At 38.4% G+C, this 18,418-nt stretch overlaps 1 protein-coding gene across 4 annotated transcripts in view; it reads left to right on the forward strand.

Moving 5' to 3' along the window:
* Window positions 1-18,418, forward strand: part of SLC16A1 (solute carrier family 16 member 1) — a 47,603-nt gene that overhangs the window by 19,085 nt on the left and 10,100 nt on the right. For all 4 annotated transcript variants that reach the window (XM_037005399.2, XM_037005400.2, XM_037005398.2 and 1 more), the window contains one exon: window positions 17,921-18,181. In XM_037005399.2, coding sequence (XP_036861294.1) covers window positions 17,965-18,181 — 217 coding nt within the window. In that variant the 5' untranslated portion in view covers window positions 17,921-17,964. The remainder of the gene's footprint in view (window positions 1-17,920; window positions 18,182-18,418) is intronic.

Genomic DNA, 18,418 nt, shown 5'->3' on the forward strand with positions numbered 1-18,418 from the left:
AAGAAAGAAAATTCTGAGTTATTTTGCTATATAATAACAAGAATGATTGCATGTTTTTCTCTTTGACTAAAAATTTTATATCCTTGATCAAAATTATTTTAATAAGAGTATATAAATGTTTACAATTTTTATCAAGACATACAATACACATATAGTTTAAATAGACTTATGACTTAAAACAACCATTCTCAAAGTGTTCATGGACCCCTAAAGGACCTCATGACTCAAGGGTGGAGTCCTTAGATTTCACATTATAATTAGTCATTAAGAAACTATCACTTACCAAGCTTTGGTGTAGTACCAAAGAAGAATATCTGCAATTACCTGAAAAGGCTATTAAAATACTTGCTTTATCCAACGCATTTGCATAAGTTTGCTTTAGATCAAGAACTTTGAGATCTGTTATCTGAAATACACTTTATATTTATTGGATGGTAGGGTGGTCTGGCCATGTCAGTAATAAAAAATCTGAAGAATATTAGTAGCTAAAATATTGATATTTTTAGAGTTTTATTATGAGTTAAATAAAAGCAATATCTAGAATCAATTTTCATATATTCTGAAAGCTAGACCCCAAATCCTTCTTTAAGCATTCTAATTAGCAAATTGTTCATTTCTCTTCCAGGAGATCATATTTAACTCTTGATTTGCCTTGAATGATAAAGAAGATCAGGAATGATAAAGATACTGAAAGTTTGCAGAGCCAGATTTACATTTTCTTTATATGCGCATTGATTAAAGTCATGCTTTTCACAACTGCTGAGTGTGCAGCTACCCAGCTGCCGTAGTTATATTCGTCATCTCATCAGAGATTTCCGTTTTTTTTTTTTTTTATTGTTTTGTTTTCTTCACTCTATTCAGTTTCAAACAGAAAAGGAAGCAAAAGAAGATGAGGTTTCTTAGATCTTGAATCTTGGGATTTACCTTGGGACAGGTGGTTCTGTAAACTGAAACTCTAGACTAGGGCAATTTATAAGCCAGTAAATTAGCTACTTAGCAGCAGTATCTTCATTAAATCAGCCTTGTTGATTGAATGTTTCCATGTGAATTTGAAGCCTAATACTGGTCTCCACTTAATAACAAATTCTTTTAAGATTATTGATTTTAGATATTTTCTGCCTCTTGTAAATTCACAAACTGGCCATTGTCATTTTAGGAAATGACAGTGGCTTTGTTTTCAGTGTTGATGGAGAAAGAGTAGAGAACATAGTGACATTTCCAAGGGCTTTTGTAATTCTTCTCTCCTGGAGTGGAGGCAGAGTGTGTTTGTGTTGTGGGGGTATGGGGCACGACTTTGGTTTTCCAGCCTAGTTTGCTTGCACATTCCTGAGAGTTCTGAGAAAAGGGGAGAGATCAGAAAACCTAGAAAGTAGTTCTTGTCACCACCATCATTGCCAAGAAAAGTTAGAGTTATTAATTCCCACTGTCCTTTACAAGGCAAATTGTTGAGGACAAATGCTGGTAGAATTGTGTACAATCCAAGTCTTTTTTTTGAAAATTTGGATACTCATACTTATTTCCTTCTGAATCTTTTTAAAGCTTGAAGTTTTAAATTTAATCTTGACACTATGGAATAAGGTCTTATTAACTTGATGAGACAAGTCTTAGTGACTAAAAATCATAACTGCTTTAAGTGAGACAAATCATAGCTGGCAGCTAAGCTCAAAAAGTTTAATCACGTCCAGCACGTATTAGCTGTTCGAGTCAGAGCTTGATGTGTTAAATAGCTCTACCGTCTGTGTGTAAACATTCTGAGGTGAATTAATCTTTTTAGTGGTTCTTTGATTTAGAAATTTCAAGTGCTTTTCTCTTTTTTCATACTTAGATGAAGGAAAAAATTCATAAAATTAATAATGCCTGGAGCAGTTCTATATAACATATTTTAGAATTGAGACTTTCTTTAGTAGAACTGGGCTGTTAAATAGCTCTTTATTATATTCATTCCAGTAGAAATTTTAGGAAGCTTCGGCTTGTAAGTATTTTTATCCCATCTGAATTATAGGTAAGTGAAATGCCCTAGGACAAATATCTTTAATCTTTAAACTGGGTTATATTTTTAGGGGAGTTATTCTGCAGATTCTCAGATTAAGTTGTACTCTTAACTAAAAATCTCTCCTGAGAGTGGATGCCTAAGGTCTTGTACTTCTCTTTTGGTTTGCTTTATCCAACAGTCGTTACCCCCACTGCAAAAGAAAGGTATAGCTGTCATTTATCCCAATTCTTACTGTGGTTCATTACCCCATGCTAGAAAGTTCTCTGGGACCTCCACAGAAGAGAAAATTTCAGAATGCATAGTCCCAGAGAAAATCCCATTACAGAAATCTGAAGAGGGTTTAGGTCAGAAATATTGGAGGAGGCAGGACCTTATTGCATCAGGACAACAAACTCTGTCCTCTATTTTCTAAGCTAGAATTGATTTAGAGACCAATGGGTATCACAGGGGTTTGTATCAACACATTTCAATTGAAAGGAGGTATGACTTTCTTTGACAAATCTGTTTTGCTTGATTGGTTTAGTAAATGGACTGGCCAATTAGATTATATGGTGAGTATCCTCTGTAAATTGGGCTAAATCTTTAGTGCACAAGTTTTGATATACTTAAATCATGTACAACACAACATATAATATGCCAGAAATTACATTCTTTGTAACTATTAAGCTTAATAACAAATTTTAGATGTCAAATTAATATATAAGAGGGTACATATTTTTTTCTGTCTATGCAAAAACCTGCACATGGAAGTTTATAGCAGCTTCATTCATAATTGCCAAAACTTGTAACAACGAAGATGTCCTTCAGTAGGTGAATGGATAAATAAGCTGTCGTACATCCAGGCAATGAAATGTTGTTATATAGCATTAAAAATAAATGAGTTATCAAGCCATAAAAAGACATGGAGGAAACTTAATGCATATTAAGCCAATCTAAAAAGGCTATATGCTGTATGATTCCAACTATATGACATTCTGGAAAAGGCAAATCTGTGGAGACATGAAAAAGATCATTGGTTGCCAAGGGTTAAAAAGGATTATTTTTAGGGCTGTGAACCTACTCATTATGATACTATAATGGTGGATACATATCATTATATATTTGTCCAGACCCATAGAATGTACAACGCCAGAATGAACCCTAAGGTTAACTGTGGACTCTGGGTAATGATGTGTCATATAATGATGTGCATACTAAGGGTAAAACCTAAAGACTACAGTTCCAAGGAAAAGAATATTATTTTGGGATCTGAAACTATTTTCACATAGACTACATGCTAGGGATTCTCAGGCCAAGTGCCTGAAATCAGGATAAGCCAGTAATTCCGGCTGTGCAAACAGTATTCTTTGACAAAGGAGAATTATGCTTCAGGAGATTAGGACCTATCTGCAACTCTGCTGAGATTGGCAATAACTGGAAAATGACTCCTCATACTGATTAAACTGTAAAGGAAATGAGAGTGTGTTCTCTGTTCCCCTGAGGACTTTATCTTTTCAGCAACCATGTGTGCCCCATCAATGAACAAGAATAGATTAAGAATTGTGTTTCTATATGGAACACTCTGACCCATCTTGATGAGATAATCAAGGGAACTACGGACAGGAACAAATTGATAGTTGCTCTGATGGCCTCCATTCCACATTTGATCCCATCAGTCTTGGCTAGAACGTCCTCTTAGGAAGTTCCATTTCCAGAGGATATGGGGAGATGCCCTTGCCTAGCATTCTTTACCCATTTCTCCCAGATACTTCTAAAAGGGCACTACTTAGTATGGCCCATGGATCAGTGCTGGTCATCTATCTTGAGTATTACTAGTCTTGATGAGATAAGTACAAACACTGACAGTAAGCATTTAGAAACTGTAGCAATTTATTTTTCATTTTATATATATCCAGTATTACTCTTGTCATAGTATCAATATATACTCTTGATAAAGGTGTGTGTGTGTGGTAAACAATACACTATTTTGCATGATTTAAAACTATATAAATTGTATACTGCATGTACCTGGTAGATTTTGGAAGTGGTGGTCAACATCCATTACATCCTCTTTTCTAATGTACTTTGCTGTATTGCGGAAGATTTAAAGCGAAAAAAACACTTTCCCAGGGTCCTGGCACTGTTATTTATGGATTTGATTTAAATTCTGCCAGTCATATGCATTCGTGTGGCATTTGTAAGGCAGAGTTACAACCAAAGTGACTGGCTTTGAGATTTTGAGAAGCGGGACATGTGGGATCCATTTTGATGGTGCTGTCATAGGTGCATATGGTTTTGGAGCTAATAGCCTCTAATTATGTTGATTACATGATTTTTCAGCTTCTTTCATGCTGGCTTCCTATTGGTGGCAGTAATGCTATAATTATGGAGTCAGTGGCTTTCTGGTTATAGGAGCAGCAACTCTCCTGATGGTCTAAATGGTGCTTTGGAAAGCCTCAAGTGTCCAAGTAAACTAAAGTTGGAGTCTAGGACCCACTAAGAGTGAGAGCTCAGGTAAAATCCTGCTCTTTTGGGTTGGAATGCTAAAGGGGTTGCAACGTAGAATGGATTGGATGGTGAACTGGAGGTAAACCAGTCCTCAGATGAATTGCAGCCTAATTTGAAGTTATCTGGATGGATAAAACATGTCAATCATGGAAATAATTCTTAAAAGAGATTTGGATTTATATAGTCTATGTAAATGAAAATCATCTCTGAGAAAGGTAATATTCTAGGACTCAAATTCTTAGTACAGAGAGACAAAAGTATGGAAAACACAGAAGAGAGAAGAAAGTATTACCATGGGAAGGTCCAGCCCCCATCCAGTTGTAATCTCAGAGGAGTGTAAGGAGGGAATGGGAAGGAACCATAATTTGAAGACATAGTGGCTAAGAGTTTTTCAAAACTGAAGAGAATTCTGTTTTGTCAATGTGATTGATTATCTCTTAGTTGTGTGATCTGTATTTTTTTCAATAGTTTTTTTAAAGATTTTTCTGTTACTGGGTTTCCTCAAAATTTGAGTTCGTATTATTCATCAACTCTGGAATATTTTTGGCCAATTAACCTTGAAAATTGACCTCTTTCCCACTCTCTATTCTCTCCAAAAGTCCTATTAGATGTATGCCAGATCCTCCCATTCTAAATTCCATGTTTCTAAACCATTCTCTCATAGTTTTAGAAAAAAGTTCTCCCCTGAGTTCTATTTTCTTCAAACCTGTTCTCTGTGTTCACTGTCTCTCTTTCCAGCTATGTTCAGTCTGTTGGCTAGCCTGTTACTAATTTCATTGAGTATAATTTTCATTTCTAAAAGTTCTGTTTCAAATCAGTAGTCTTTTTATAGTATTTTGTGTTTTATTTTTTAGAGTTTTTAATGCATTATTTCATGCTTTTAATCATTTTAAATATCCATATCCAGTGTCTATAGTTTTTGAATGTCTAATTGGATTAACTTTACTACACCCAATTGATTCTTGATGGGTTTTGAAATTTATATTGTCAGCTCTGTTGGGCAGGGCATTGTCTCTGGGAAACCTTTGCCAGCAAAATCAAATGTAACATATCTGTAAAAGGAGAACAGAGGTTTCCTACAGACATTGCCCTGCCAAGCATAAGCTCACCAGGCCTGTAACTGAATTCTCTCTTCTATTCTTTGTCCTCTTTCTTCTCCACTTCTTTCTTTTAACCACTCAGATAGCCAAGACAGAGAAATTTGTCTGTCATTTCCTTTTGCTCATCTGTATTGTCTCCCTGTGCCACTTAACAGATTTCATCCTCTTCTTCACTGTTCCTGATCTTTTTGGTTTTGGTCAGCTTTACTGAGGTATGATTTACATTCAAAAAGATTTGCCAGTGTTTAATACGGGTAATGAGTTCCCTCAGTAACGCCTTTCCAGTTCCAGGATCTTATTACAATGTTCATGTGGGGTGTGGTGTGGTGTGGTGTTGTGTGGTGGTGTGGTGTGGTATGTGTGGTGTTGTGTTGTGTTGTTGTGTGACTTCCCAGGCATGTCTTGAACACTTAACTAGCAGGGTGTACGAGAATTCACCTTAATTCTGACACTGTCTGCCTGAAGACAGTGCCAAATTCCCTAGGTTAAGGACTCTGTCCTACAAGACTGTCATCTTCCCCCCACCTACCCCTAGACACCTGTTACAAGCCCCAGGCTGTTACCTGTCCTTCTGACCAACTGGCTACAGACTAGAGGTTCCTACGACCTCCCTTAGGTTCATTTAATTTGCTGGAGTAGGTCATGGAACTCAGGAAAACACTGACACCAGTTTTAATAAGGGATACCATAAAGGATAAAGTTAACCATCAGATGGAGAGATATATAGGACAAGGTCCCAAATAAAGGAGCTTCTGTCCTTGTGGAGCTTGGGGCTGGTTGGGTAGCACATGGAAGCGTTCTTGTTCTCCAAACGTGGAAGCTCTCCAAAAGAGAAGCAGGATGCAAAAAGAGAGGTATGCTCTCATGGGTTTTTGGGTCCTTCATTGCATAGTCATGATTGACTAAATCATTTGTCATTAGATTCATCCTCTAGCCTTCCCCCTTGGGTGGGGTCCAAAAGTCTCATTAACATGACAAGACACCCATTTCACCTTTAAGTCTCTGAAGTGTTTTCAGGAACTGGTGGATGCAGACCAAATATATACTTGGGAAATCTGTATTTGGTTATCTGAATGACCAAATATGTATTTCTTATAACTCACTATATAGCAAGTAACTACTGCCACAATCATAATAATAGAGCATTTCCATGACCCAGAACAGTTCTCTCATGCCCTTTCCAATCATCCTCCTCTCCCCAACTACTGACTGTTGTCTATTACTAGAATTTTTACTTTTCTAGAACTTAATATAAATGTAATTGTTCAGAATACAGTCTCACATCTTTCTTTTTTTTTTTCATTTACCATAATACTTTTACAATTCACTGATGTTGTTGTATGCATCAGTAGTTTGTTCCTTTTCATTGCTGAGTAGTATTCCATTATATGACCATCCCGTAATTTATCCATTCACTTGTTGATAAACATTTAGGTTTTCAGTTTGGGGCTATTACATATAAAGCTACTAGAGGACTCTTAAGTCTTTGTGAAGGTGTATGTTTCCATTTTTCTTGGTGTAATGGCTGTCTCATATGTTCAATATATGTTTAACTTTATAAGGAACTGCCAAAATGTTTTTCAATATGGCTGTACCATTTTGCTTTACCACAAGTAATAGGAGAGTTCTGTTTGCTTCATATCCTCACCAACTCTTGGAACCATCAGTCTTAATTTTAGTCATGGTAGTAGATAGGTATTAGTATCTCATTGTGATTTCAATTTGCATTTCATAAATGACTGAAGAATTCTGAGCACTTTTTCATATACTTCTTTGTCATCCATGTCTCTATGATAAAAGTATCTATTCAAATCTTTTGCCAGTTTTTTAATTGGTTTGTTTGTCTTCTTGATATTGAGTCAATAAAGTTCTGTGCATTTTGGATATGTGTTTAATATATACAGCTTGAATCCAAGTTACACATTTTTAATAAAAGTGCTATTATGTGCCTTCAAAAGTTTTTGCCTAATTTGAATATTGAGTCTTTCAAACCATGAACATGTCATCTTTTTTTTCATTTGCATATTTTTTTTATTCAAGCATCATTGATAATACAATTTATATTGGTTTCAAATATACAACACTGGTTCAACAGTTATCATATTATTAAATTCTTACCCCCACTAATGCAGTTACTATCTGTCAACAAAGGAAGATTTACAGAATCATTGGGTATATTCTCCATGCTTACTGCTACCCCTATGGGGGTCATGTATGTAGTTTAATTTACTTGTAATATTTGTAGTTTTCAGTGTGTATGTCTTACTCATTTGTCAGATTTATTCCTAACCAGTTTTTTGATACTATTATAAGTGCTATTTTTAAACTTTACAGTTCTGATTGTTTATTGCTGGTTTATAGAAAGTGTTGATTTCTGTTTATTGATCTTACATCCTGAGACCTAGGTAAATTCACTTTTAGTTCTAGTACCTTTTTTGTGTATTCTTTAGCATTGCCTACATAGACAGTTATGTCATCCTGTGAATAAAGACAACTTCATTTCTTCCTTTCTAGTCTTTATGCCTTTTCTTTTTCTTGACTGCATGCACTGGCTAGAACCTCTAAGTACAAAGTTGAGTAGAAGTGATGAAACCTATATCCTTGCTTTAAAGAAAGCTTCCCTTTTTGGTTATTTTCTTCCTACCCCTACAATGTCCATTGTCTTAAACTATATTTGAAGTGTTCAGGTAGGTTGGAAGGAACAATATTTAGGAGTTGACTGCTACTACACTATAAAGCTAGGATTTATGTTGTAGATCAAAGAATGTTGTAGCCAAGAGTAAGTTTGTCATCTGTTACCTGTATTTATTGCTGTAATATGGTCTCAGTAGAAATAATTTGAAATGGACATGCTAGCATACTATTGCAGGATGAGTTAGAATATAAGGTGGCAGTTGGCTTTAAATTAAAGGAGAACTTCCTGAGAAAACAGGCAAGCCTACCATCAAACACTCACTCTTATCTTCTTGTTATTCATAATCTAATAGAAGTTTCATTTTATAACAATGCTACTCATTAGTACTAGATGACTTCAAGAAAAAGGGGTAATCTTTGTAGCTACCATCTTTTGACATAGTTCAATTTGTGAGTTTAACTTTTTTTTTTTTTTTTTTGAGAGGGCATCTCTCATATTTATTGATCAAATGGTTGTTAACAACAATAAAATTCAGTATAGGGGGGTCAACGCTCAATGTACAATCATTAATCCATCTCAAGCCTAATTCTCGTCAGTCTCCAATCTTCTGAAGCATAACGAACAAGTTCTTACATGGTGAACGAATTCTTACATAGTGAATAAATTCTTACATGGTGAACAGTACAAGGGCAGTCATCACAGAAACTTTCGGTTTTGATCATGCAATATGACCTATAAACAATCAGGTCAAATATGAATATTCGTTTGATTTTTGTACTTGATTTATATGTTGATCCCACATTTCTCCTATTATTATTATTATTTTTATTTTTAATAAAATGCTGAAGTGGTAGGTAGATGCAAGATAAAGGTAGAAAACATAGTTTAGTGCTGTAAGAAGGCAAATGTAGATGATCAGATGATCAGGTGTGTGCCTATGGACTAAGTATTAATCCAGGCTAGACAAGGGCAGCAAGACATCCACGGATGCAGAAGATTTCTCTCAAAGCAGGGGGGGTGAGGTTCTGAGCCTCACTCTGTTGATCCCCAAATTCTCACCTGATGGCCCCCCTGCGACTGTGCCTGTCTTAGGTTGTTCCTCCCTTGAGGACTCTTACTCGTCTCTGGCTAACCAGCCATCTTCCGGGGCCATACAGGGAAATGTAAAGTTGGTAAGTGAGAGAGAAGCCATATTGTTTGCAAAGGTTAGCTTTTTACTTCTTTGCAGATTTATGCCTTGTGGCTTCTATGCCCAGCACTTGTCTCGAGGTATCTTTACCCCTGGAGGAATTATGATACTCGGTAAATTCGATATGAGGCACGAATTCTATTTAAGGGTTGTAATTAGGAAGGAAGAAGAAAAGCTATAGATGTAGCATATGAAGGAAACATGGGAGGATTGATTATTTCTTTGACATATCTTCTTGTATAGTACCTTAAGTATGTATAGGTTTTAAACTACTAACTAATTTGCACACACATATTAACATAATAGGAATACGGTGACATAAACAAAGCAAATCTATAATTACCATCCATCTCCAGTGAAGCCAAGAAAACCATTTAGGCACCCTAGGCATTTGTGAAAATTTATCTATGATATGATGGATATTGTCCAACTGTACTTGAACCATCAGACAAATTAAAGCAGCCCATTTCTGGGATCTGTTCACATCCCATATGTTCTTTTAACCATAGATAGTCTATAGTCATGAGATTTTTGGAGTGCTACAACTTGCACCCCTCCCAACTCCTGGTTGAGTTCCAACAGTACAGATCCGGTCAAATTCGTTGTCTCACTGTATGCACATGCCAGCCTAGACATCTCCCTCCTCCTTCTTATGGCAAGTCCAGGAGACGGTGGGCTGGATGCAGCCACAACCGCAGCATCGTCCAGATTCCTGTGGAGGCTCTTTGATGATCATCCCCCGGCACAAGTCCTCCAGAGAGTGCTGATGCCGGAAGCTCCTCCTCATATCGTATCTTAGTTCATTTTCTGGGTAGCCAAGCTAGGCCTTGATCTTCTGCATAGAAACAAACAGACCCTTTGCCCACACTTTGACATGCCCTCTATACCACTGTGCAGAACTCATTGGAGGTCAGCACACAGTAACTGCTTTTTTTTTTTTTTTTTTTAATTAAGAGAAAGGAATATTATCAGAAAAGAGTACCTCCATAGCTGATCATCTGACACCCTTTAAGTGATCAACATTAAGGATATTTAAAGCATGCGTTGATCTTTGATTTACCAATAGTTTTATCCTGTTAAGGAGTAATCCCCCTTTTCTTTCTTTCTTTCTTTCTTTTTTTTTTTTTTTTTTAATTTTTAATCTACACTTACATGAAGATTACTATGTTTACTATGCTCTCCCCTATATCAGGTCCCCCCTAACAACCACATTACGGTTACTGTCCCTCAGCTTAGCAAAATGTTGTAGAGTCACTACTTGTCCTCTCTGTGTTGTGCAGCCCACCCTCCCCTTTCTCCCTCCCCCCATGCATGCTAATCTTAATACCTCCCTTCTTCCCCCCCCTTATCCCTCCCTGCCCACCCATCCTCCCCAGTTCCTTTCCCTTTGGTACCTGTTAGTCCATTTTTGGGTTCTGTAATTCTGCTGCTGTTTTGTTCCTTCAGTTTTTCCTTTGTTCCTATATTCCTCAGATGAGTGAAATCATTTGGTATTTCTCTTTCTCCGCTTGGCTTATTTCACTGAGCATAATACTCTCCAGCTCCATCCATGTTGCTGCAAATGGTTGGATTTTTCCACTTCTTATGGCTGAGTAGTATTCCATTGTGTATATGTACCACTTCTTCTTTATCCATTCATCTACCAATGGACATTTAGGTTGCTTCCAATTCTTGGCTATTGTAAATAGTGCTGCGATAAACATAGGAGTGCATCTGTCTTTCTCAAACTTGATTGCTGCGTTCTTAGGGTACTTTCCTAGGAGTGGAATTCCTGGGTCAAATGGTAGGTCTGTTTTGAGCATTTTGATGCACCTCCATACTGCTTTCCACAATGGTTGAACTAATTTACATTCCCACCAGCAGTGTAGGAGGGTTCCCCTTTCTCCACAGCCTCGCCAACATTTGTTGTTGTTTGTCTTTTGGATGGCAGCTATCCTTACTGGTGTGAGGTGATACCTCATTGTAGTTTTAATTTGCATTTCTCTGATAATTAGCGATGTGGAGCATCTTTTCATGTGTCTGTTGGCCATCTGTATTTCTTTTTTAGAGAACTGTCTGTTCAGTTCCTCTGCCCATTTTTTAATTGGGTTATTTGTTTTTTGTTTGTTGAGGCGTGTGAGCTCTTTATATATTCTGGACGTCAAGCCTTTATCGGATCTGTCATTTTCAAATATATTCTCCCATACTGTAGGGTTCTTTTTGTTCTATTGATGGTGTCTTTCGCTGTACAGAAGCTTTTCAGCTTAATGTAGTCCCACTTGCTCATTTTTGCTGTTGTTTTCCTTGCCCGGGGAGATATGTTCAAGAAGAGATCACTCATGTTTATGTCTAAGAGGTTTTTGCCTATGTTTTTTTCCAAGAGTTTAATGGTTTCATGACTTACATTCAGGTCTTTGATCCATTTTGAGTTTACCTTTGTATATGGGGTTAGACAATGGTCCAGTTTCATTCTCCTACATGTAGCTGTCCAGTTTTGCCAGCACCATCTGTTGAAGAGACTGTCATTTCGCCACTGTATGTCCATGGCTCCTTTATCAAATATTAATTGACCATATATGTTTGGGTTAATTTCTGGGGTCTCTAATCTGTTCCACTGGTCTGTGGCTCTGTTCTTGTGCCAGTACCAAATTGCCTTGATTACTATGGCTTTGTAGTAGAGCTTGAAGTTGGGGAGTGAGATCCCCCCTACTTTATTCTTCTTTTTCAGGATTGCTTTGGCTATTCGGGGTCTTTGGTGTTTCCATATGAATTTTTGAATTATTTGTTCCAATTCATTGAAGAATGTTGCTGGTAATTTGAGAGGGATTGCATCAAATCTGTATATTGCTTTGGGCAGGATGGCCATTTTGACGATATTAATTCTTCCTAGCCATGAGCATGGGATGAGTTTCCATTTATTAGTGTCCCCTTTAATTTCTCTTAAGAGTGACTTGTAGTTTTCAGAGTATAAGTCTTTCACTTCTTTGGTTAGGTTTATTCCTAGGTATTTTATTCTTTTTGATGCAATGGTGAATGGAATTGTTTTCCTGATTTCTCTTTCTATTGATTCATTGTTAGTGTATAGGAAAGCTACAGATTTCTGTGTGTTAATTTTGTATCCTGCAACTTTGCTGTATTCAGCAAAGTTCTAGTAGTTTTGGAGTGGAGTCTTTAGGGTTTTTTATGTACAGTATCATATCATCTGCAAATAGTGACAGTTTAACTTCTTCTTTACCAATCTGGATTCCTTGTATTTCTTTGTTTTGTCTGATTGCTGTGGCTAGGACCTCCAGTACTATGTTAAATAACAGTGGGGAGAGTGGGCATCCGTGTCTGGTTCCCGATCTTAGTGGAAATGCTTTCAGCTTCTCGCTGTTCAGTATAATGCTGGCTGTGGGTTTATCATATATGGCCTTTATTATGTTGAGGTACTTGCCCTCTATTCCCATTTTGCTGAGAGTTTTTATCATGAATGGATGTTGAATTTTGTCAAATGCTTTTTCAGCATCTATGGAGATGATCATGTGGTTTTTGTCTTTCTTTTTGTTGATGTGGTGGATGATGTTGATGGATTTTCGAATGTTGTACCATCCTTGCATCCCTGGTATGAACCCCACTTGGTCATGGTGTATGATCCTTTTGATATACTGTTGAATTCTGTTTGCTAATATTTTATTGAGTATTTTTGCATCTACATTCATCAGGGATATTGGTCTGTAATTTTCTTTTTTGGTGGGGTCTTTGCCTGGTTTTGGTATTAGGGTGATGTTGGCCTCATAGAATGAGTTTGGGAGTATTCCCTCTTCTTCTATTTTGTGGAACACTTTAAGGAGAATGGGTATTATGTCTTCTCTGTGTGTCTGATAAAATTCCGAGGTAAATCCGTCCGGCCCCAGGGTTTTGTTCTTGGGTAGTTTTTTGATTACTGTTTCAATTTCTTTGCTTGTAATTGGTTTGTTTAACTTTTGTGTTTCTTCCTTGGTCAGTCTTGGGAGGTTGTATTTTTCTAGGAAGTTGTCCATTTCTTCTAGGTTTTCCAGCTTGTTGGCATATAGGTTTTCATAGTAGTCTTTAATAATTCTTTGTATTTCTGTGGAGTCTGTCGTGATTTTTCCATTCTCATTTCTGATTCTGTTGATTTGTGTTGACTCTCTTTTTCTCTTAATAAGTTGGGCTAGAGGCTTATCTATTTTGTTTATTTTCTCAAAGAACCAGCTCTTGGTTTCGTTGATTTTTGCTATTGTTTTATTCTTCTCAATTTTGTTTATTTCTTCTTTGATCTTTATTATGTCCCTCCTTCTGCTGACTTTAGGTCTCCTTTGTTCTTCTTTTTCCAGTTTTAATAATTGTGATGTTAGACTATTCATTTGGGATTGTTCTTCCTTCTTCAAGTGTGCCTGGATTGCTATATACTTTCCTCTTAAGACTGCTTTCGCTGCATCCCACAGAAGTTGGGGCTTAGTGTTGTTGTTGTCATTTGTTTCTATATATTCCTTGATCTCTATTTTGATTCGGTCATTGATCCATTGATTATTTAGTAGCATGTTGTTAAGCCTCCATGTGTTTGTGAGCCTTTTTGTTTTCTTTGTAGAATTTATTTCTACTTTCATACCTTTGTGGTCTGAAAAATTGGTTGGTAGAATTTCAATATTTTGGAATTTACTGAGGCTCTTTTTGTGAGCTAGTATGTGGTCTATTCTGGAGAATGTTCCATGTGCACTTGAGAAGAATGTATATCCTGTTGCTTTTGGATGTAGAGTTCTATAGATGTCTATTAGGTCCATCTGTTCTAGTGTGTTGTTCAGTGCCTGTGTGTTTTTACTTATTTTCTGCCCGGTGGATCTATCCTTTGGGGTGAGTGGTGTGTTGAAGTCTCCTACAATGAATGCATTGCAGTCTATTTCCCTCTTTAGTTCTGTTAGTATTTGCTCCACATATGCTGGTGCTCCTGTATTGGGTGCATATATATTTAGAATGGTTATATCCTCTTGTTGGCCTGAGCCCTTTATCATTATGTAGTGTCCTTCTTTATCTCTTGTTACTTTCTTTTTTTGAAGTCTATTTTGTCTGATATTAGTACTGCAACCCCTGCTTTCTTCTCACTGTTGTTTGGCTGAAATATGTTTTTCCATCCCTTGACTTTTAGTCTATGCTTATCTTTGGGTTTAAGGTGAGTTTCTTGTAAGCAGCATATAGATGGGTCTTGCTTTTTTATCCATTGTATTAGTCTATGTCTTTTAATTGGTGCATTAAGTCCATTTACATTTAGGGTGACTATTGAGAGATATGTACTTATTGCCATTTCAGGCTTTAGATTCGTGGTTACCAAAGGTTCAAGGTTAGCTTCTTTAGTATCTTACTGCCTAACTTAGCTCGCTTATTGAGCTGTTATATACACTGTCTGGAGATTCTTTTCTTCTCTCCCTTCTTAGTCCTCCTCCTCCATTCTTCATATGTTGTGTGTTTTGTTCTGTGCTTTTTTTAGGGGTGCTCCCATCTAGAGCAGTCCCTGTAGGATGCCCTGTAGAGGTGGTTTGTGGGAAGCAAATTCCCTCAGCTTTTGCTTGTCTGGGAATTGTTTAATCCCACCATCATATTTAAATGATAGTCGTGCTGGATACAGTATCCTTGGTTCAAGGCCCTTCTGTTTCATTGCATTAAGTATATCATGCCATTCTCTTCTGGCCTGTAGGGTTTCTGTTGAGAAGTCTGATGTTAGCCTGATTGGTTTTCCTTTATAGGTGACCTTTTTCTCTCTAGCTGCCTTTAAAACTCTTTCTTTGTCCTTGATCCTTGCCATTTTAATTACTATGTGCCTTGGTGTTGTCCTCCTTGGATCCTTTCTGTTGGGGGTTCTGTGTACTTCCATGGTCTGTTCGATTATTTCCTCCCCCAGTTTGGGGAAGTTTTCAGCAATTATTTCTTCAAAGACACTTTCTATCCCTTTTCCTCTTTCTTCCTCTTCTGGTATCCCTATAATACGAATGTTATTCCTTTTGTATTGGTCACATAGTTCTCTTAGTGTTGTTTCATTCCTGGAGATCCTTTTATCTCTCTGTATGTCAGCTTCTATACGTTCCTGTTCTCTGGCTTCTATTCCTTCAATGGCCTCTTGCATCTTATCCATTCTGCTTATAAATCCTTCCAGGGATTGTTTCACTTCTGTGATCTCTTTCCTGACATCTGTGATCTCCTTCCGGACTTCATCCCACTGCTCTTGCATTTTTCTCTGCATCTCATCCCACTGCTCTTGCATTTTTCTCTGCATCTCATCCCATTGCTCTTGCATTTTTCTCTGCATCTCTGTCAGCATATTCATGATTTTTATTTTGAATTCTTTTTCAGGAGGACTAGTTAGGTCTGTCTCCTTCTCAGGTGTTGTCTCTGTGATCTTTGTCTGCCTGTAGTTTTGCCTTTTCATGGTGATAGAGATAGTTTGCAGAGCTGGTACAAGTGACCGCTGAAAGAGCTTCCCTTCTTGTTGGTTTGTAGCCTTTTCCTGGGAGAATAGCGACCTCTAGTTGCTTGTGCTGGGCAGCTGTGCGCAGACAGGGCTTCTGCTTCCTGCCCAGTTGCTTTGGGGTTTATCTCCGCTGTTGCTGTGGGCTTGGTCTGGCTGGGGCTGTTCCTCCAAAATGGTGGAGCCCCGTTTGGAGGGGGAGCAGCCAGGAGGCTATTTATCTCCGTAAGGGGTCTCTGTGCTCCCTGCTGCCCAGGGGGTTAGGGTGCCCAGAGATCCCCAGATTCCCTGCCTCTGGTCTAAGTGACCTGTCCTGCCCCTTTAAGACTTCCAAAAAGCACTCTCCAAACCAAAACAACAACAGCAACAATGAGAGAGGGAACAGAAAGAAAGAAAAAAAAAAAAAAGGAAAAAACAACCGATTTTTTTTTTCTTTCTTTTGTCCTCAGGTGCCGGTCCCAGGCACCCGCTCACTGGTCCTGCTGCCCTGTCTCCCTAGCACCAGGGTGGGTCCCTGTCCTTTCAAGGCTTCCAAAAAGCACCCACCCACTGGTCCCACAGGGAAGGAACGCTCGATATTCTTTGTCCTCAGGCACTGGTCCCAGGCACCCGCTCACCAGTCCCGCTGCCCTGCCTCCCTAGCACCCGGGTCCCTGTCCCTTTTAGGCTACCAAAAAGCACTCGCAGAAAAGAGAAAAAAAAAAAGGGGGGGGGGGAATGCGCGATTTCCTCTGTCCTCAAGTGCCAGTCTCAGGCACCCGCCCACCGGTTCCGCAGGGAAAAACGTGGGATATTCTTTGTCCTCAGGCGCCGGTCCCAGGCACCCACTCACCAGTCCCGCCACCCTGCCTCCCTAGCACTGGGGTCCCTGTCCCTTTAAGGCTTCCAAAAAGCGCTCGCCAAAAAGAGAAAAAGAAAAGGGGAAAAACGCGTGATTTCCTCTGTCCTCAGGCACCGGTCTCAGGCACCCGCCCGCCGTCCCCGCAGGGAGAAACGCAGGATATTCTTTGTCCTCAGCCGCCGGTCCCAGGCACCTGCTCACCGGTCCCGCCACCCTGCCTCCCTAGCAACGGGGGCCCGTCCCTTTGAGGCTTCCAAAAAGCGCTCGCCAAAAAAAAAAAAAAAACCGCTCCGGTTTCTTTCCACCCGCCGGGAGCCTGGGGGAGGGGCGCTCGGGTCCCGCCGGGCCGGGGGTTGTATCTTACCCCCTTCGCAAGGCGCTGGGTTCTTGCAGGTGTGGATGTGGTCTGGATGTTGTCCTGTGTCCTGTGGTCTCTATTTTAGGAAGATTTTTCTTTGTTATATTTTCATAGCTCTATGTGTTTTGGGGAGGAGATTTCCACTGCTCTACTCACGCCGCCATCCTGGCTCCGCCCCCCGAGTTTAACTTTTGACTAGCTTGTTTAGGAGTTTTTCTTGTCCTATAATGGGGAAAAAAATACCTTGAGTCAAAGCAATAGATAGATGAAAAGAAACTTCTGAGATACTATTCTAGCCCATTAAATGAAGTTCTTGTGAGTTAAGAATGATCTTCGAGTTTGTAAATTGCTACATATCTAGTGAGTCAGGTACCCACTTCCTAATATTTTGTCAGCATATAAATAAGAGAAAGTAAAAAAAGTAAGTATGAAAGTGCATTTTAGGAAATGGGAAAACTTATAAAGCCTATATATTTAAACCTGTAATTTTTGTAGTTATGTGTTATTTGCAAACAGAAACGTTAAACAAGACATACAGTTATTACCAATAATTTGAGGAATTATATTAACTGCTAAAACAAGTAGGATTATTTCAAGTGCAAAGTCTACATGTATTGAGAAAGGTACATTTCAATTATGGTTTCTTAATGGTGAAGGGCTATTTTCCTTTAAGCTACTACTAAAAACTGGGCAAAACCATGGCTCTCAGATTCTTTTTCTGATAATATCCTTAGCAAATAATGTATTGAACAAGTAGCAATGAAAAACAATTCAGTTACTTGAGAGCTAGGTGTAAAGGGTGAAAGTGCTTTGTTTTTGGGGGTGTCGGCTGGGAGTGTCTCCTTACTAACAGGCTATTTTAATTTTGTGTCCTTCAGATATTTGGATTTGAGCTGCATTTTGGAATTTATCTACATTTAAAATGCCACCAGCAATTGGAGGTCCAGTTGGATACACTCCCCCAGATGGAGGCTGGGGGTGGGCAGTGGTAGTTGGAGCTTTCATTTCCATTGGCTTCTCTTACGCATTTCCCAAATCCATTACTGTGTTCTTCAAAGAAATTGAAGGTATATTCAATGCCACCACCAGTGAAGTGTCATGGATATCCTCCATCATGTTGGCTGTCATGTATGGTGGAGGTAAGTACCCAGTAAGGCCTGCTGTTTTAATTTTCATTAAGCAGCCAAAGGTTCTCTTTTAGGTAATATATTTTTTTAGGTTTTATTCAGTGTCATGTTTTGAAATGTTATTATTTCTTGAAACTTTGTATTTAGAGTCCTGCTTTTCATTCCTGTTAACAATGACAACTCTTGCTGTGTTTATTTCATGGTGGTATTCTGCAACGGAAATGCCAAATTGTGAAGAGTCCTGATTTG

The sequence above is a fragment of the Manis javanica genome, chromosome 4 (assembly GCF_040802235.1).
Source record: "Manis javanica isolate MJ-LG chromosome 4, MJ_LKY, whole genome shotgun sequence".
NCBI classification, from domain to species: Eukaryota; Metazoa; Chordata; class Mammalia; order Pholidota; family Manidae; genus Manis; species Manis javanica.